General features: G+C 45.0%; 2 protein-coding genes across 2 annotated transcripts in view; one reads left to right on the top strand and one right to left on the bottom strand.

The window, feature by feature from the left end:
• Positions 1-4,952, top strand: part of TAF15 (TATA-box binding protein associated factor 15) — a 35,470-nt gene extending 30,518 nt beyond the window's left edge. The window contains exons 12-16 of the mRNA XM_015559249.1: positions 1,584-1,676; positions 2,576-2,657; positions 2,774-2,862; positions 2,982-3,501; positions 4,623-4,952. Coding sequence (XP_015414735.1) covers positions 1,584-1,676; positions 2,576-2,657; positions 2,774-2,862; positions 2,982-3,501; positions 4,623-4,662 — 824 coding nt within the window. The 3' untranslated portion in view covers positions 4,663-4,952. The remainder of the gene's footprint in view (positions 1-1,583; positions 1,677-2,575; positions 2,658-2,773; positions 2,863-2,981; positions 3,502-4,622) is intronic.
• A 3,021-nt stretch (positions 4,953-7,973) lies between these two features.
• Positions 7,974-19,370, bottom strand: HEATR9 (HEAT repeat containing 9). The gene is made up of 15 exons (XM_006756408.2): positions 19,283-19,370; positions 17,680-17,729; positions 16,530-16,711; positions 16,153-16,282; positions 15,890-15,946; positions 15,661-15,717; positions 14,962-15,019; positions 14,455-14,585; positions 12,985-13,167; positions 12,549-12,641; positions 12,323-12,442; positions 11,179-11,252; positions 10,669-10,720; positions 9,530-9,616; positions 7,974-9,291 (listed from the first exon to the last, which is right to left on the bottom strand). The coding sequence occupies exons 1-15, from the start codon at positions 19,368-19,370 to the stop codon at positions 8,908-8,910; spliced, it is 1,746 nt and encodes a 581-aa protein (XP_006756471.1). The 3' UTR covers positions 7,974-8,907.
• Between the last annotated feature and the right edge of the window lie 442 nt (positions 19,371-19,812).

The raw sequence follows: 19,812 nt of genomic DNA, 5'->3' as shown, positions 1-19,812 counted from the left end.
ATCAATTGCTGCTCCCCTGATCAATTCATCAACTTTAACTGCTAACTTCTCTCCAAGGTTTGTCATCACATGACAAAGCTCTGCTGCACTAATACAGCCATTGTCATCTTTATCAAACACATGGAATTCTTCTCTAATCTTCACTGTCTGTGTCTTTCATTTTTCTTGCCATCATTGTCAGAAATCCTGGGAAGTCAGTTGTGCCATTACCATCAGCATCCACTTCATCAATCATGTCCTGTAACTCTGCTTTTGTGAGATTCTGCCCAAGAGGCCTCATTACAGTCCCCAGTTTCTTTGTTATAGTTCCATCACATTGTATCAAATAGTGAAAAGCTTCTTTGAATTCTGCAATCTGCTCCTCAGTCAGTTGGTTAGCCATGCTGCAAGCGCTCTGATCTCCAAGATGCCACCACACAACCACTCAGCGCGCCTGCTCTACTCGGACTTCGTGTTTTTTTCACTTAACATTTAACATAGTCATTTCCTCATGTTGTTATAGATTCACCTGTGTTTTTCAAAACATAATTTTACTTCTTTCAAGATGAGATTGTGATACCCTATGTCTTCTTACCTCCATATTCTTTATGTTTCTGTATTAATTCATCAGGCCCCCAACAACCTTGCTCTTGAAGGCTGGGTCCATTTTACCTCACTAATGCTTTTTTATAGTTTCTCTGAATCATAAAGCAATTTCTTTTGCTCAAGATATGTTTAAAAATTATTGTGCCATTTGCCCACAGGGTCTATGAGCCTCTTAAATTGTAACTATAGTTCATCTCTTACCAGGTCTTTTTAAAGCTTTAAAAATACTGATCCTTGAATTGGTTCCTATGTCAAAGTGCATGTCATGCCATCTGGCATTGTGGAAAATTGAATAGGGCTTTGTTCAGGGAGCCAAGGCTCTTGGATTTAAAGCCATTTTATGAATCCTTGGGCATCTTTTCTTTACATGTCAGTTCTCTTATTTAATATAAAGTAAAAATATTAATTTCTGTCTTTTAGGCCTAGGGCAGAAGAATTTGTGTATAGTGCATGTATGTAAGTAATCACATATGCACACATTATTTTTAAAGATATTACTTGCATATGGTAAAAAAAAAGTCATAGTACCAAGAGTATATAGTAAAAAATGAGTTTCCTTTCTACCTTTGACTACCCCTTCCCTCATCAGTGGTCTCTTGTCCTCTATTGAAACTGAAGTAAAACAGGCAGTGTATGTACAAGCATATTTGTACATATATAAGTACATGTGCACACTTATGCATGTGTGGGTACGCACACACACATTCCCTTTAAAAAACAAATAGCAAACTACACAATGCTCATGTAAAAATAGATTTTTATTTTATTTTTTTGCTTAGTAATAAATGACTCTCCCAGTGACAGATCTGCTCTGTTCAATAGATATATCACGTCTTAGCACTGTTACCTTGATTGTTTGGGAATGCTAGTGTATTTGAATTTCTGTGAGGACATGTCACTTATTCCTCTGAAATTGAAATTACCCAAGATAGTTTACAGTTGTTGAGAAAGGCAGATGTAGAGTAGCATTTCTTTAAAACCATTTTCTTTCTTCTTAGGGAAAGAATTTCATGGCAACATCATTAAAGTATCCTTTGCTACCAGAAGACCTGAATTTATGAGGGGAGGTGGAAGTGGAGGTGGGCGGCGAGGTAAGATACTTGTTGCTTACTGGCCTGGATATTGTACAAAGGATTTGAATTTGAGTGTATTCCCTATTGTGAGAACTTGCTACACCTCTTTCTCTCCCTTGGTCTTTTTCCTTCTGTTTTAAGGTGAGAGTGGATACTAAATAGGAGATTAGGTAAATAAGATGTCATATAGTACCTAAGAGAATAGTGGGAGAAGGTTGTAAATATCCCTTTGGAAAGTTGTATAGCAGTTTGTTATTCACCCATGAAATCAGGAGGCAGTCATTTAAATGACACTAATTAGGTACTTAATTTGACCATTTTGTAAATCCCTGATACAGTTACTGCCAGCTTGTTTCTGCTGGGTCTAATTCATTAAATTTGGAATATGTCTTTTCACTTAACCTTTCTCACTGAGCTTCTCAAACTAAGGAGGGTATTATAGAAAAGTTTTTAAGTGCATTATTGACACTATAAAGCAGTGATGCGAACCTTTTGAGCTCGGAGTGTCAGCATTTTGAAAAACCCTAACCTAACTCTGGTGCCGTGTCACATATAGAAATTTTTTGATATTTGCAATCATAGCAAAACAAAGATTTATATTTTTGATATTTATTTTATATATTTAAATGCCATTTAACAAAGAAAAATCAACCAAAAAATGAGTTCGCATGTCACCTCTGACACACGTGTCATAGGTTCGCATCACTGCTATAAAGTGTGCCTGGGATCTTTCTCACGTTTCCTGCACTTACTACATAAAGCCCCAATTTAAAGAATCATGGAGGCCTACCACAAAGGTGTGGGGGCTATCCAGTTCATGGTAGGCACTTGCTATTAGTTCTTTCATCTGGTGCTTTTTCTCTGCTTAGTTAAGGTCTGCTGCTGATTTTTCTCTCTTCCTCCCCTATATTCCTCAGGCCGTGGAGGATATAGAGGCCGTGGAGGCTTTCAGGGGAGAGGTGGAGACCCCAAAAGTGGGGACTGGGTTTGCCCTAATCCGTAAGTATTCCATTTACTTTGGTAGGAGTAGAAGTTGGGATTGAGGTTAGAAGCTGCAAGTGGGGGTTCTGAATCCATTGGAAGCTATTGAGCCTTTTATTTTTCTTCCTCCTCAGGTCATGTGGAAATATGAACTTTGCTCGAAGGAACTCCTGCAATCAGTGCAATGAGCCCAGACCAGAGGACTCTCGTCCCTCAGGAGGAGGTAGGTTAGCATTTTGGGTCAGCCTTATTAGCATCTACATGGTGTTTGTCTTCTGACTAGCACTAAGGAAGCTTTACATTATTTTGCTGACCTCACTGGTTTTTATTTCTACCTTACAGATTTCCGGGGAAGAGGCTACGGTGGAGAGAGGGGCTATAGAGGTCGTGGGGGCAGAGGTGGAGACCGTGGTGGTTATGGTGGAGACAGAAGTGGGGGTAGCTATGGTGGAGACAGAAGTGGAGGTGGCTATGGAGGAGACAGAAGTGGGGGTGGCTATGGAGGAGATAGAAGTGGGGGTAGTTATGGTGGGGACAGAGGAGGTGGCTATGATCGAGGCGGCTATGGAGGAGACCGAGGCGGCTACGGAGGAGACCGAGGCGGCTACGGAGGAGATCGAGGCGGCTACGGTGGGGACCGAGGCGGCTACGGTGGGGACCGAGGCGGCTACGGTGGGGACCGAGGAGGCTACGGTGGGGACCGAGGAGGCTATGGTGGAGACCGAAGTGGGGGGGGCTACGGAGGAGACCGTGGTTGTGGCGGTGGCTATGGTGGAGACCGAAGTGGAGGCTATGGAGGAGATCGGAGTGGTGGCAGCTATGGAGGAGACCGAGGTGGCTATGGAGGCAAAATGGGAGGAAGGTGAGTATTAGAACATAGTTTTTATCTCACTGCTCTTAGATTTTAAGGTTTTTTATTGTCCAGTGTTTTGGTACTTGAATTTCATTGTTTTGGAAGTTCTTACTCATAATTCCTTATATTTGTATGTGTATGTGTGTATTATTCATTCCCATAGCTAAAAGTAATTGAGATTGAGTGGTATTTTGAAACTGTGTAAATCAGGAATTCTTAATCTCAGTGGTGGGGGTGTGCTTTTTCAAATCATGTGGGCTATATATACCCTGCAGTTGTTTTTCTGGCATTTCTGGTAATATCTTTTCCAGATGAAAATCACTGATGGCACTGCTGGGTGTGTGTGTTGCATACTGCACAATGAATGGTGTAGAGGCAGAAAAAATGGAATGACCAATGATATTAAATGACTTCAGTTATTAAAAGCATTTGTATGCCAGAGGGAGTATAGGTAGTGAGATTTAGTATAGCATGTGGTTAAGAGCACAAATTTTAGAGACAGACTGCTTGGGTTCAAGTCTTGTCTCCACCACTTTCTAGCTATGTGACCTTAGGCAAGGTACTTAACCCTGTGGAGCATTAGTACTCTGATGTGTACAGTAGGGCTAATAATACTTCCTTCGTGGATTTAGATTAACTGTTGTAACAGTGCTGGCCCATAGTAAGTACTGTGTAATTGTTTGCTATTAGTAATTATCATCTATTGAATACTTCTTACTGTGTGGCAAATCCTATAAAAGTGTCTGTATATACAGGGTGGGCAAAGGTAGATTTACAGTTGTGAAACAGTTTATTCTTTTTTAAAACAGATATGGTTTTTAAAATTTGTTTGTTTTAATCCTTACCAGAGGATATGTTTCCACTGGCCTCCTGAAAATACCACAGTGGTTTGGAGTCCTTATTCTAGGTGGAAAATTTTAGTAAGTTGGTGATAGTAAAGGTGCTTTTAGGATCTTAAAGCTGATAAGATATTTATTACACACCCTCTAGGAGTAGAGAAATCAGGCCTGGTGTTATCCTTGCAGAAATTGTCAAGCTGATACCAGTCACCAGCACCCTGAAGAGGTATTTGATGTGCCCCTTTGGTAGAAAATTAGAATTTAATCTGATTCTTTATTTTTCATTCCTAGAAACGACTACAGAAATGATCAGCGCAACCGACCATACTGATGACTGTTTTGGATGTTCCTTTGTCTCTGACATGATCCATAGTGAAATTGCCAGAGTTTTGCCTGCTGCTTTCCTGGTGGCCTCTTCTTGGGTAGTGAAATTAAGTGACATTTAGAATTTTATTTGGGTGGTAGGGCTGGGACAGTTTTTCTTTAGTAATGTCTGTTGGAATTTTCCCCTTTAGTTTCCAACTTTCCCCTTCCCAACCCTTGAAGCTAAGTGCGTTGTAAAATATTGCCAAAATGGAAAGTGTTTTATAATACTGCAATAAAGGCTTCTTGTTTTGTGGATTTTTGTATATTAGTGCATTGTTCTGTCACACTCAGGATTCAGCTACAGCAGACTCTAACCCTGAAGAATGAGGAAATGGAGCCCACTTCATTAAATTAAAATGTTACTTTCAACAGTATTTATTGAACTTCTCCTCTGTTTAAAATAGCAGCTTCTAAAGAATGGCTGCACATCAGAATCACCTGAAGAAGTTGTCAAAATTAGATTACCTAAGCCTCAAGTGTGTTGGATCAGAACTTGGTGGGGGTGTGGGGAAGGAGTTAAGGAACATTTGTGTCAAGCTCACCAGGTGATTTTGAGAGTTCCAGTTTATAATTTAGAACCATTTATTTAGGGTAGTGTTCTAGATGCTGGGAGTAGGGAGGCCTAAGGGCTAGGTAAGAAGAGTGAGGATTCAATAAGTTAGGGTTAAGATACCAGTGTACATGGTATGTTATTTGGTATTCATTAAAAACTATTTCTTCTACCCTTACCAAGAGCCTGGGACAGACACTATAACAGATGCTGGCTATGTTGCTCAACAAGCAAACACAATAGACAGATAAGTGCTCCAATAAGAATAAATGCAAGGTGCTTTTGAGGGCTGATTTGAAGTACACTTAACTCATGGGATCAGGAAGGTTTGGTGAGTCTTGAGGGAAGAGTAGGAATTGGCCAAGTAATGAGGCTGGGTTGAGGAAATGGTGTTCCCAGCAGAAAATTAATGACATCAACAAATACATTAGAGGAATAAAGAGATTGAGGAATAGACACTGGCTTGAGAAGGGTAAGTAGTGCATTGTAAAGGAGGAGTTAAAGATAGGCTTGCAAAAGATGAGACAGGAGAGGTAAACAAGCTTTACCATAAGGTCCTTGCATTTCAGTTTTCCCCCTGCCTCCAAATAGGGAGTCAAAATATTTAACCAGGGGAGTGTCCTGACCTGAGTAGTATCTACTGAAGACGATAATGGCTGAAAGTGAAGAAGCTGAATAGGAGACAATGGTAAGCCAGTGAGAAATACTGGTCTGAGCTCAGATATTGACTGGATGAGGAGGACATAACTAAATAAATTTGAGAAATAACGAGGGAAATTTGACAGGTTTTGGCTAGATGTCAGAAATAGTTGGGAGGGAAGAGTTAGGTTACTGGCCTTGGCAATGGGATAGGTATTGAAATAGGAAACACTGAATAAGGAAGAGATGTGGGAACAAGATGGAAATGAATTTTAGGTATGTTGAGTTTGGGGCACTCATTTACAAGTAGAGACATCCAGTAGACATCTGGATGTGTAAATCTGCAGCTCAGAAAACTACACTTCCCTGATTTTGTTCCATACTTGTTTTTGCTAACTTCTCTACTTGGTCTTTGCAGGTTGGAAGTTCCTTGGCATGTTCTGATCTCTGTTCTCCTTTATTTATACTCACTTTTATTCTGGGCAAACTCATTCAGGTTATTGCTTTAAATACCACCTAATACAGTGATGACTACCAAATTTATGTCTTCAGTCCTGACCTCTCCCCTTAACTCTGGTTTATACCCAGCTGCCTATTTGATCTCTACTAGGATATACTAAATAAATTTGATTTTTCTTGGCAACTCCTCCAGGATTGAACAAAACTTTGGATCTCCCTCTCCAAGTCAGTTTCTCTCTTCCTAGTCATTTCCATCTCAGTAAATGCCCTCACTGTCCTCCTAGATCAGATCGGGTAAAAAAAACTTTAGAGCTTATACTTGCTTTCTCTCATTCATTCTGTACCTGCAGTTCCTTTTAATTCTACCTCCAAAATATATCCCGAAACCATCTTGATAGTCTTGGTTGCAATCGTATGAGCTACAGTCATCTTTTTTCTGGACAATTGCAATTGCCCATTATTAGATCCTCCCAGTCTTGCCTCTCTAAAATCAATTTTTCATACAGCAGCCAAGTGATATTGTAATGATGTAAATCAGACCATATGTCATGCCTCTTTAAAACCCTTTCAATGACTTTCTGTTGCAAGTAGACAACAAATTCCTTACCCTGGCTTACAAAGCCCTATAGGATCTGGCCTGCCTACCTCTCCAACTTCATTATATAACATCCAGACTTACCTTGCTCTGAGCACATTGGTCATAATTCTTGATGGTATCAGATATGATTCTGCTTTAGTATTTTGTATATATTTTGTCTAGAATTCTCGTTCCTCAGATAGTCATATGGCTGACGACTTTTCACTACAACTAGGGTCAAATCCTTCCTTTGAGGTCTTTCTTGGCTTTTATCTAAAAAACGGCCTCTCTCTCTGCTTGACCGGTGTGGCTCAGTGGTTGAGTGTCAACTTATGAACTAGGAGGTAGGTCATGGTTTGATTCCCAGTCACGGCACATGCCCAGGTTGAGGGCTTGATCCCCAGTGTGTGGCGTGCAGGAGGCAGCTGATCTCTTCATTGGTGTTTCTATCTCTCCCTCTGAAATTAATAAAAACATCTTTATATAAAATACTGCCTCTCCTAGTTACTGTCACATCACCTCTTAAATCTTTTTTTTTAATTGATTTTTCTTACAGAGGAGTTACTGTCACATCACCTCTTAAATCTTTTTTTTAATTGATTTTTTTTACAGAGGAGAAAGAGGGATAGAGAGAAACATCGATGAGAGAGATCCATCAGCTACCTCCTGCACGCCCTCCAGTGGGGATGTGCCCGCAACCAAGGTACATGCCCTTGACTGGCATCGAACCTGGGACCCTTCAGTCCGCAGACTGACACTCTTTACTGTCACATCACCTCTTAAATCTTTTTTTTAATTGATTTTTTTTACAGAGGAGAAAGAGGGATAGAGAGAAACATCGATGAGAGAGATCCATCAGCTACCTCCTGCACGCCCTCCAGTGGGGATGTGCCCGCAACCAAGGTACATGCCCTTGACTGGAATCGAACCTGGGACCCTTCAGTCCGCAGACTGACACTCTATCCATTGAGCCAAACTGGTTTGGCACCTCTTAAGTCTTTACAGTACTTCTCAGTATTTGAAATTATCTTTTTGTGGGTATAAACTTCTCTCTCGATTAGAATATGATCTCCAGGAGAGTAGGAAACCTTGTCTGTTGTCCACTGTTCTACCCAGTGCCTAGAACAGTTTGAGGCACAGCTTTGGGACTTCGTGAATATTGACCAAATGAATCTATTACAGATGCAGATTTGAGAGTCATTAAGATGAAAGTGGATAGGATTAAAATAAGGCTGTTTATAATAGTGGTTCTTTATCCCAGCTGTATACTGGAATTAGCAAGTTTTTTAAAACAAGGATGTCTGAGCTTCACTCCAAAATGATGAAGTCTGTGATCAAGTAAATGGTCCCTGAATTTCAGATGATCTGATTCCAAAGTAAAGACTTTTTTTTCTTTTCTTAAAGATGGACATAGTTTGTAGGGATTGGTGTGGCAGGTCCTACTGGCAAAGAGAAACTGAAACCTTCAGTAAACGAGGAACTAAAGTAGTTTGGGAGAATAAATAGGGCCTGTCAAAGAAATGGCCCCGAGGTGGGTAGAAAGTAGACATAGGAGAAGAGAGAGCAGAGAGTGTGGTTGGTCTTACTACAGCCTAATTATTTCCACTGAGAGAATGGTGGGGGGTTGGGGGGAGGTAAGTTAGTAAGAGGAAATGGTCCAGGACTTATGCTTACAGGATTTTCTCCTATTTTCCCTTCAGCAGCCCTTCCCCCCTGCCCCACACTGGAAGCAGAAGCTCAGCTCTCTAGCTTTGTTATTAAGTTCTGGTTATAGACAAGGGCTTGGTTTAGGGAGGCAGGCCGGTCATCCAGAATAGCTTTGGTTCTGTCCTCCATGTCCCTTCAACCCAGAGTGAGGAGACCTGTGTTTCAGTGAAGCCTCTGATGAAGGGAACAGCATAGGTAGAAATGACATTCATTTATTCATCGAGGATAAGTATAGACATTTTCTCAGGGGAGCCTGAGAAGCATCCTCAGGAAGTGACCTATTTGGAGGTTTTGGCAAGGATCTGAAGCTGTTTCCTGATTTCTGGTGTCCAAGGCCCTGTGGCCTGTGACTTGTGTTTTCGTGGTTTAGGGAAACGGGGAGGGAAGGCAGGGGTGAGGTAACAGGGAGACCTTTTCTGGGCCCTCAACTTTTCCTGTTGGTCTGGTGAGGCACTGGCCTTTGCAACAAACAAGGGGCTCAGCTGTGCAAGTCGAAAGTCTTGGATATTTAACTCTTCTAGGTTCTCATTCTCTTTTCTGAACCTTGTAGGCTCTTCCTTCTCATTGGTCAGAGGTGACTCAGATACAAAGAAAACCTTGTTTTTCAGCTTGTTTTTGATCCAGGGATCAATTGAGGCCAAAACAGTGAGTGTTTCTTGTAGCTGCATTGAAATAAAGGCTCTGTGGCTGGCTGGCTTCAGGCTCAGGCTGAGTGGAAGGGGTTACCCATGGGATGGGGAGCTCTACCCACAGGGCACTATGGCCCCAAGGAATGAGGTCAAGGGACTGTGTGAGGACTTACTCCCCTCTCCTCCCTCCTGACAAAGCAAGTAGTGAGGCTAGATGGGAAGGGCTTGGAGGAGGGGTTAGAAGAGGAAGAGGAGGGTAGGAATGCCTTACACTCTTCTTTATAGACTGGCTTTTTTCTGTGTCTAGCATGTCCAGGAGCAAGTGGAACACTGGTGGGCTGCGGATCCCCAGGACACCCTGGTAGAGGCAGAAGGAGAGTGCCTAAGTAATCAGTCCAGGAAGATACCCTTGTCAATTCTAATCCCCTTGTGATGCCCTATGGCCTGGAGAGTGGGAGATGATGGCTTTCCAGCTAAGGTATCCCTTTCCTTGCCTTTTGGGGCCACTGCATTAGGTTCCATTGCACATTCACCAGGAAGAGTTCAGACAGTTTCTCTAATGTTTAAGCAATGTCTCTTTAACACCCATCTCCTGACCCTTATCCCTTAAGCCACTGTTCTCTAATCCTGAAGAAAAGGTTACTCCGAACTCCTGGTAGGACTGAAATCTAAATATATAAAACCCTAATATGCAAATAGACTGAACAGTGGAACAACCAACAGTCAACAATCAGTCACTATGACATGTGCTGACCACCAGGGGCAGCAGGAGGCAGGGCTTGGAACATGGCGGGCGTTGGCTGTGGTGGGATGGTGGACCAGGTGAGTGGGGGCGTCAGACCTAGGCAGGGTGCTGGTTGCTATCATTGGGGTGAGCCTCTGGTGGTTACTGAAAATTCTTTGCTCCCCCGTGCTCTGTGGTCCCGCCCGGTGCTTGCACCTGTTGCTGGTGCCAGTCTTGATGGCTCGGGCAGTCAGAGGTGTGAGCAGTGGCTGCCTGCCCTGATCACCCCTGAGGGCTTCTCCATCTCCCCCTGCTCCTGAAGGGTGATCAGGGCAGTAGCCACTGCTCACAGCTGCTGCTGGCACTGGCCCCAATTGCTTCACGCAGTGAGTGGGTCCAAGCAGGCCTGGTCCTGTCAGCGCAGGGGAGCCACAGCGGTGGGAGTGGGGCTGCAGGCGGGGCCGGGCAGGGGCGTGGAGGATGGGCCGAGACCTGCCCTTATGCCCACCTCAGCCTCACAGCCACAGTTCCTTTCAAGGTTCACAAATTCATGCACTGGGCCCCTAGTTGTAAAATAAACAAGCAACCCTGAACTTCACAGCCTTTTTTTTCCTTTCAGTAGCTGCTCAGTTGCCTATTGCCCTTGCCATCAACACATCTGATCAAAGAAACAAAACTGGCCTTACCAAAGAGATGACTGCTTCCTGGCGTGAAGCAGCTTGTGGGCTCATTAGTTGCCTGTGTAGAAGGGAGTAAGTGTGTTGTGGTTCAGTTAAGGGGGAGGGGGAGGAAGGCTGATTGTTTCTTGGTATAGCCCAGAGTGAGTGGCACATAAGGCTGATGAGTGATGCTGACTTTATTAATTTTTTCCCTCTTGTTTCTTAGGTCAGAAGGGGCCAGGAGGGGAAAAGGAGATATGGAGGAGGTGCTGACAAATATATCTGTCCAGAACTTTACCTTTTTCAAGTCTCATTCATGTCCTCGTCTTAATTTGAGCTTTATAGCAAGCCTGAGTGGTAGGTATAATCAGCCTCTTTGTACAGTAGAAGGAAAGTCCAGGGGTCAAAAAGTGACTTGGCCAGGGACAAAGGCAAGTGACAGCTGAGAACTGGCAAGTTCTTAGCTCTCTCTGTTCCTCTGCCCCTTTCCCACCACTTAGGATTTGGCCCTGGCAGCTCCCAGTCTTAGCCACTCACCCCTCCACCAAGTTCATCATCATGGGCTTCATCTTGAACTCGTCCACAATTTCAGCCACAGCCTGCCTCATAGCCTGAAGAGGGATTAAGATGGGACAAGAGAGAGAAGGAACGCAGGGGTGTACCCTTAAGTGCTTCACAAACCTTTGTTGAATGTTTAGTTTCTTGCATCTATCTACCTTCCTTGAGGGAAGGTCTGGTGGGGGAAGCAGACTGGTGAGTAGGCAATTACATTACTGTGTAAGTGTTACAACTGAACTAAGGGTAGGGTGCACATAGGAAGGTCTCCTAACTTAGTCTGGGCACCAGGAAGATTTCCTGGAGGAGGTGATGTCTCAACTGAAACCTGAAGGGTGAATGGGAGTTAAACAGGCAGTGGGTTGGGGGAGGGTGATTTTCTAGGTGTGGATGCGGGGAGGACATGTATAAAAGCCTGGAGGCAAGAGAGGGAGAGCACAGCGTGTTTAGAGAACAGAAAATAGTTCAGTTTATCAAGGTGACCACGCTGGGACTCTTCACCATGGGGTACCCTGAGGAGTTACACTGGGATCACAGGTATAAATCAGGATGGGGTCACCCTAAGCATAGTTGGTGTGTGGTTCTGAGGGGTTGAGTGGTTGAGATGATGCTGGAGGCGGAAGCAGGCTGGGCGGTGAAGGACAGGGTAAACCATTCTGAGGGCAATGGGAAGCTATTGAAAAGTTTTATGCACAACCTGATTTACATTTTAGGAAAATGTCTTTAGATAAAAGTTGTGTGACTAGTTTTGTAGTAAGCTGTTTTAAAGGTAAAAGCAATGGGACATAAGAGGGCAGAGCTGATGCTCTTTGTGGTGATTTGGGAAAACTTCCCATAGGAGGTGGTGCTTAGCCTGGTCTTGAAGGAGCTGTCATATTTGAGTAGGCAGAAGGAGACAAGAGTTACTTACCAGTGTGACCTCCCAGAGGGGAGAGGGATGACAGGGGCATTTTGTCTGAGCAAAGGCAAGGTGGCTTAAAAACAGGCTGCATTAGGGAAACGGAGTAGGTTAGAGTGAATGTGATTCTTCAGGGGGAAGTGTGGTGGGAACCAAGACAGGGGAGGTCTGAGAAGGGGGAGAGACAGCTTTGGGCTGCCTGGGCTTTGGAGCTTTGGTCTTACTTACGAGGAAGGGTTCATTAAATATCTTCCTCCTGAGTAGGTCAAATGTGAGTGCTTCCAGTCCCTGTGCCTGGATCTGTTCCAGCCCAATGGTCTTGAGCATCTGGGTCGCCTCAAAGCGATGCTGAGGGCAGGGGTGGGGAGCCATGAAGGATAGACTCCCTCTCATCCATCCCCCAACTCTGTCTTAGTGATGGAGAAAGAAGGGTATTAGGCAGCCCTAGACTCACCTCAAGGACACAAGAATAGCACAGCTGGTCTAGGACGGCCCTGATGACCTCGGCTGAGTGAACACGCATCATCTTGACCAGCATCCTAAGTGCCTATGGGGAAGGCAGCGTGGGTGGGGTCCAAGAAGCATCTGGATGGCCAGGCCGACTTGACGGCTGAGTCTAGAACTTGTGGGGAATAGGTGGGGTCCTGCCTCTTGAGTGTGCACATACATAAATGAATACATATCAAATGTGCACAGACACATGTATATGTAGGTCCACATGACCCCTTGCCCGTGCATACATACATTCACACACGCAGGACCTGCAGTACTCCCTGCTGAAGCTACTTTGCCCTGGGATGAGGATGACAGGGTCCAGACCCCCATGGAAGTCAGCACTAGCCTCTCTTTCCCCCGTCCTTCCCAGGGATCCAGCCTCCTGCCCTGCACACCTTCATCCTCTGGGACATAAGCCCGTGGCATAGGCACTGCAGCAAGAATCCTCGGGCTGTGTTGCTGCAGGGTCTCAGGAAACCCAAACACAGGGCTGCCTCCATGGCTGCTTCATTCTTTGACTTCTGTATCAGCATCTGCAGCACAGATGCCAGCATCCCTTCATCCCCGATTTGAGTCCTCTGAGAGGAAGACAGGAGGGGACTATGTTCTCAGCCAGGCTTTGTTAAGAGGGCAATTATTTGCTGCTTCCAGACCATTCTCCCTAAAATGAATCTCATGTTATCAGATTATTTTATCCACTTCTTGTTTTTGTTGTCATCTACTTGCTCCTAGGTCATATCCTCTCATTTCTCTATGACTCTATCTTCTGAATGAATCAATGTTACTCTCTTAATACTTCTGCTGTCTAATTCCCAGCATTTAAAAATATGTACATTTCATTGATCCAGCTCCTCCCCTCCAGTAACCTTGTACTCCACACTGTCAGCTACTAATTCCCACAGAGATTTTATCATTACTTCTTAACTACAATTTCTCCATTTCACGGATCCCACTCTGACCATCACTTCCTATCTTTCCAGCTCACCTCTTGATGTTAACAATTGTTGGACTCCACAAGGACTAATCATCATTAAGCACCATTTCACTGCTCCTCACCTTCATCCCTCTTTACCCAGCTTAAAGTCCATGGTCCTTCTATAATTACTTCCTGCCTCAACTCCTTTACCTTATCTTGGTTCATTGTATTCAACTCTCTACTTGCTCTGTGCCTGTCCTTCCTGGAGAAAAACATAGTCACAATGATTGATCTTGCTTTAGATGGATGAACACAAACTTCATGTAGATCCCTAATGCTGCCTACTGATCATACTGCTTTTCTCCGGGCAATTCTCTTTTCCACCCTCTACATCACACCCTTTCCTCTGGTACCTCTAGCACTTTCTTCCTCCATTCCCACTCAGCTAATGACCTTGTTTCCTACTTTACTGAGCAAGTACAAGTTCCAGAGATACCACCACTTTTATCCAACTTTCAACCTGCACCCATATGTTCTTCCTTTCCACTTCTACTGTAGACTGTTAGAGCTCATTTCTTCTCACCTACTCGAGGACATTGCTGCACAACTCTTCCCACTATCTTCAAAATGACCAGTTTTCTAACTACTGGATTATTATCCCTCAGACTAGAAACATGTCATTTTTCTTTTCCTAGAATTCACCCCTGGTGCCAACTACAACCCTTTCTAGCAAAACTTGGAAAGTGGTCTGTTCTTGCTGTACACAGGAGGGCAAAAGTAGGTTGTGAGTGGTAAATTGCTACGCCAGTGCTTCCATTCAGGAAACTCCACAGGACAATGCCTTCCCATCAAAATCAGGAGCTAGGTTACCTTCTCCCTGACCTAACCCCCAGCCAACACCATCAATTACCTTGCCCTACCTTGCCCCAATCACTGATCTCCCAATCACCTTGTCATTGGGGATAGCAGTCCAGGAATTCAGAGCTACTCGTAGTCCCCTCAGAGTATCCATCCTTTGCTCCTCATTTGGCTCCTTCAACTGCTTGATGAGAGCCTGGATCACATCCTTATTCAGGCAACCTAGACAGGAAGGGTCCTGAGGTCACGGCAGAGCCTTGGGCTGCTCCTCTCTGCCAGGATCCATTGGACTCCACTGTGCCCTCAAGACATAAGTTCCAAGTACTAGGTCCCAAGATGTTGCTCATCTTCCCAGGACACCAAAGCAGCTGGCTGAGCGCAACCTTAATCTCAATCTCCCTTTTCATTTCCTTTCTCTCTCTCACTCTCCCCCCCACCCCCCCAGCAGTACCTGGGAGAGTTCCCAGACACTGCCCAGTGCTAGGTTGTGCAGGCATATACTGCACTACCCTTCTGTCTTTACCCAGAGGGGAGAGTGGCTGCACTGCCTCCTGTCTCACCTCTCTCAACTCCCCAGCCAGGGAGAGGATATACTTACCCAGGATGGCCAGGGTTCTATAAGCCTCATACTTCACTCTCTCTGGACCAGTTTCAACCTGATTTAAGAGGCAGGTGGTGGAAACATGCTATAAGGTGATGGAATGTTAAAGCTTTAAGAATCTCAGCTTAATCTTATGTTATAAATGAGGAAACTGAGGCCTAGAGAGTGACCTGTCTACTCAAACACAGTACAGCCAGGAAGGTGTAATGGAAGGCGCAAAACTTGGGAGTAAAACTTGTTCAAATACCTATCTGGGATGTAGTCGCCATGTGACCTTGGGCAAGTTGCTTGGCCTCTGAGTTTCCATTTTCTCATTAGGAAAATGCAGATACTACCACCTATTCCTAGTATTGTAAGATTTAAATGAGATTATGTAGATGCACGCTCTCCATTATAACTGGGCATATAAATACGAGGCATTGATTCAGTTAAGGGAGAGAATGAACTCAGTCCCAGTTCTCTCCTAGTTTTTCAGTTGAGTGTCTTCTTAGACAAAAGGGCTCTTCAGATTCCACCTCCCCCATCCTTTTAGATCAAGCTGTCCTTTAAAGGGCATGAGCTGGCATATGCTGCACCCTGGTGGCTCCCTTCGCTGGATCTAACCCACCATCCTTGTGAGCCTTGTCTGTGCCCATGTTCTATACACCTTATGCCCTGCTCCCTCCTCTCCTGAACTCGGTGCAGCCCCAGACTTACCACCTGCAGTAGTGCCTCTATGACAGACTCGTCACTGATGCCCAGGCACCCCAGAGCCTGCAGGAAGAAGGGTAGAGGGAAGGGAAGAGGCCTTGGATACCACACCAGGAGTTCCCATTCTCTGTACACAGCTGGATTGGGTTCTTGGAACACCACCCAACCCCAACCTCAAGCATCTTTCTCCTCTTTAACTTGGCCAACTCCTACCTCCACCCTTGCAACTTCTCACCTGTGTTGCATAGAACTGCTCATCCTCTCTGGGAGATTTCAGGCTTTTTGTGAGTTCCTGCCCTTCCAAAGGAGCCAGTGGAGAGGAGGAAAGGAATAAATATAATTGTAAAACTTCAAACTGAAAGGAGCTCATCCAATCCAATCCCTTTTCCTCGCTGTCCTCCATTATGGGATTGAGGGCTGAAGGATGGTGAGCGCCCAAGGTAAGGGCATTCACAGGAAGGGAGTCTCTCTATCCTCCCTCCCACCATGGTCCCTGACCTTTAATCTTTGCCACTTCAAGGAGTCCTCAGTAGGGTGTAAAGCCTTGTGTTCTTTTTGATATTTTGTAGTCAACTTGTTCATGGGGAGATGGACTTTTTGGATGTCAGTACCCTCTTTGAAGTGGTATCTGTGTGAGAGATTGCACATGCAGCCTTGGTCCCCTTGTTCCCTTCCTCCCCCCTTCACAAATTCTCTGCCCCCAGTTCTCAGGCCAGCTTAGAGATGGGACCAGCGGAAGACAGATGAGCCTCTTTCTACCCTGAAGTCTTCTCTGGGATCTATAGGCTGACTTGCTCCACTTGCTGCCCCACCACACCCTTTCCTTCAGTTTCCTAGAAGGTGCAGAAGGTATGGAGAATAACAGTAAATCACACCTAAGTTGAGCGCTCATTCTCTGCAATGTTTTCTGGGCCTCCCGTTTCTGTTGATGATCATACAGGATGTGCCAGTGCGTGTACATCTCAGGCGTCTCAAAGTAGCAGTATGGTGCTGAGTTTGGTTTGGCTGGGTGCTGCCTCCAGCACTCTGGACTTGGGGGGAACTCTTCCTTTGGTTTCTGGGAAAACAAGGTGGATGGCAGAGCAGTTGCAGATTTAGTAAACAGCAAGCAAATAACAGGCTGTTAAACTTGGATTTCAGGTAATGAATGCTATGTGTGTGCGCACACTGAAGGCCTGGTGCATGAAATTCGTGCACTGAGGGTGGGTGGGTCCCTCAGCCTGGACTGTGAGAGGGCACAGGTCAGGCAGAGGAACCCCACCAGTGCACAATTGGGGCCAGGGAGGGATGTGGGAGGTTGGCCAGCCGGGGAGGGACTGCGGGAGGGCTCCAGGGCATGTCCAGCCCATCTCACTCAGTCCCAATTGGCCGGACCCCAGCAGCAGGCTAACCTACTGGTCAGAGCGTCCCCCTCTGGTGGTCAGTGCACATCATAGCGACCAGTTGACTACCTGCTGGTGGTCAGTGCATGTCATAGCAAGCAGTTGATGGCCTTAGCGTTCATTAGCATATTAGCTTTGATTGGTTGAACGGTTGGGCACTTAGCATATTAGGCTTTTATTATATAGGACACACACACACACACATACATATATATATATTTCATTGTTTATATGAAATTCAAATTTAATTGGGTGCTCTGTGTTTTATGAGAATCTCTGTATTAAAAATGACTCATCATTCAGCACTGTTTGCATTGCCTAGGCCTTGCAGATGGTACCTCACAACAGTTCCATGAAGAGTTCTGGGCAAGGGTTGGCCTGTGACAGAGGAGGCTTCTGAGGCTTATGGAAGGAAAATGGCTTGTCCAAAAATTAGTGACAAATTCTCCTCTGCCCTCAGTTCTCAGCCCAGCTCAGAGATGGGACCAGAGAAAGTTCTCAACCTTGGAATTATTCAAGGGAACTTTTAACATGCCCAAGGGTGAGTGTTGGGGTTCTGTGAACTGACCTTAATGGGAAGGGACAGTCTGCTGCCCCTCCTATTCAACAAATCTCCCAAGGTGGCAAAAGTTAGGGGTCTTACCTGGTGACAGGACAAGGGGAGGTAAACAGATATCGAGGCCTTTTTGAGTTCTGTGGTACAAATGAGATAGCAGTCACAAAGGCAGGTTAAGGAATCATCCATTCAGGCATTCATTTATTCAGCATTTAGTGAACAGGAGTACTAGGCACCAGGGAGGTAAATAAGGTGTTATTCCTGTCCTCAAGGGGCTCATGGTTTCCTGATACCTTGCTGCTCAAAATGTGGTCTGTGGAACAGCAGGATTGCCATAGCCTGGAAGTTTCTCAGAAATGCAGACTCTCGGGCTCCACCCCAGGCCTTGCAAATCAGGATCTTCATTTCAACAAGATTTGTATGTACTTTGATGTTTGAGAAGCTCTGGTCCAGCAGAGTGGTTCTCAACCGTGGCTGTGAATTGGAATTATCTGACGGGACTTTTAACATGCCTTGGCCCTACATAAGACTAATAGAATCAGAACAGATTCTCTGAGAAAGGGGCCTTGGTATTAGAGAAAACTCCCCAGAGGATTCTAATGTGCAGCTAATGGTGAAAACCATTGGTCCTGGTCAGAATTTTTTAAACTTGAGTGTGCATTAGAATCACCTGGAGAGTTTGTTAGAGCAATTCCCTAGCAGTGGTTCTCAACCTTCCTAATGCCTCGACTCTTTAATACAGTTCCTCATGTTGTGGTGACCCCCAACCATAAAATTATTTTCGTTGCTACTTCATAACTGTAATTTTGCTACTGTTATGAATCGTAATATAAATATCTGATATGCAGGATGTATTTAGGCGACCCTTGTAAAAGGGTCGTTTGACCCCAAAAGGGGTAGCGACCCACAGGTTGAGAACTGCTGCTCTAGAACCATGGTCGGAAAACTGCGGCTTGTGAGCCACATGCGGCTCTTTGGCCCCTTGAGAGTGGCTCTTCCTAAGCCTTAGGAGTACCCTAATGAAGTTAATAACAATGTACTGTACCTCTCTATATAGTTTAAGCTTAAAAAATTTGGCTCTCAAAAGAAATTTCAATCGTACTGTTGATATTTGGCTCTGGTGACTAATGAGTTTGCTGACCACTGCCCTAGAGGATTGATTCCACCTGAGAATTTGCATTTCTAATGAGATGCTGATGCTACTGGTCCTGGGACCACACTTTTGAGGGCCACTGGACCAGCTGGTGAGGCAGACTGTTATCAGTGATTAACAAAGGGAAGCAAATGTGAAGACAGATGAAAGCACAGGTGGTACAGTTGAGGGACTCTTAACCTGGCTCAGTACTTGTTTACCCAGAGACTGCACAAGCTCTGAGTCTTCAGTCCAAGTAGGAGATAGATAAGGGGAAGAGCATTAGGCACCGGAAACAACCTATGCAAAGACTTGCAGGTGTGAGTGTTAGATAGAGACCAGGGTGCAGGTGTGGGAGCAGACCCTGGGAAACACAAGATGTCCCACTTTAGAAAACCCTGGAGACTTGTGGGGAGCCATCCAAGTGTTCATGGGCTTTCCATGACCCATCCCATAGATTTGCTGAACTCACCCTGACCCCTGCCAGGAAGGGGACCCAGGGGCCTTTCCTTTTCAGGCCCTTGCCCCTGATTCTGTTCCTCTCCATTCCAGACTCACCTTTGGTCCTGTATGGATATTCCAGCCATGGGTACTTGAACATTGACCTGGCGATTTCAAAGATATCGATTGATTTTTCGTAGGCCATCTTTTTATTCTCCTGGTGGGGCCAGAGGGCAGGGTGGTGGTGGTGGAGAATACAGGGCCTTCGGGATGTGGAGAGAGAGCTCAGGATACCCTGTGTTCTGTACAAGAGGAACTAGTGAGATGTCTGGGCTTCTGGAAATGGAAGCTTCCAAGTGCTGAGCAACCAGGTCTCCTAGGTAACTAGAATGCTCCAGTTCCATTCTTTAAGTGCAAAATGTATTGATTGATTTTGAGAGAGAGAGAGAGAGAACGTGAGAAAGAGAAACATCGATTTGTTGTTCCACTTACTAGTATTTATGCATTCATTGGTTGACTCTGGTATGTGCCCTCTGACTAGGGATTGAACCTGCAACCCTTGCACATTGGGACAATGCTCCAACCATGTGAGCTACCTGGCCAGGGCTCTAGTTCCATTCTTTAGCCCCAGCCCTGGCATCTACTGG

The sequence above is a fragment of the Myotis davidii genome, unplaced genomic scaffold (genome assembly GCF_000327345.1).
Source record: "Myotis davidii unplaced genomic scaffold, ASM32734v1 scaffold574, whole genome shotgun sequence".
NCBI classification, from domain to species: Eukaryota; Metazoa; Chordata; class Mammalia; order Chiroptera; family Vespertilionidae; genus Myotis; species Myotis davidii.
This window is presented reverse-complemented; position numbering and strand designations above follow the sequence as displayed.

Coding starts and splice junctions, on each gene's coding strand:
- HEATR9 (XM_006756408.2), bottom strand. CDS start 19,370: ATGGCCTACGAAAAATCAATCGATATCTTTGAAATCGCCAGGTCAATG. Junction 11,253..12,322: donor TATTTAATGAACCCTTCCTC/GTAAGTAAGACC, acceptor ATCCCTCTTCAG/GCTATGAGGCAGGCTGTGGC. Junction 9,292..9,529: donor GCCAGTCTATAAAGAAGAGT/GTAAGGCATTCC, acceptor ATTTCAATGCAG/CTACAAGAAACACTCACTGT.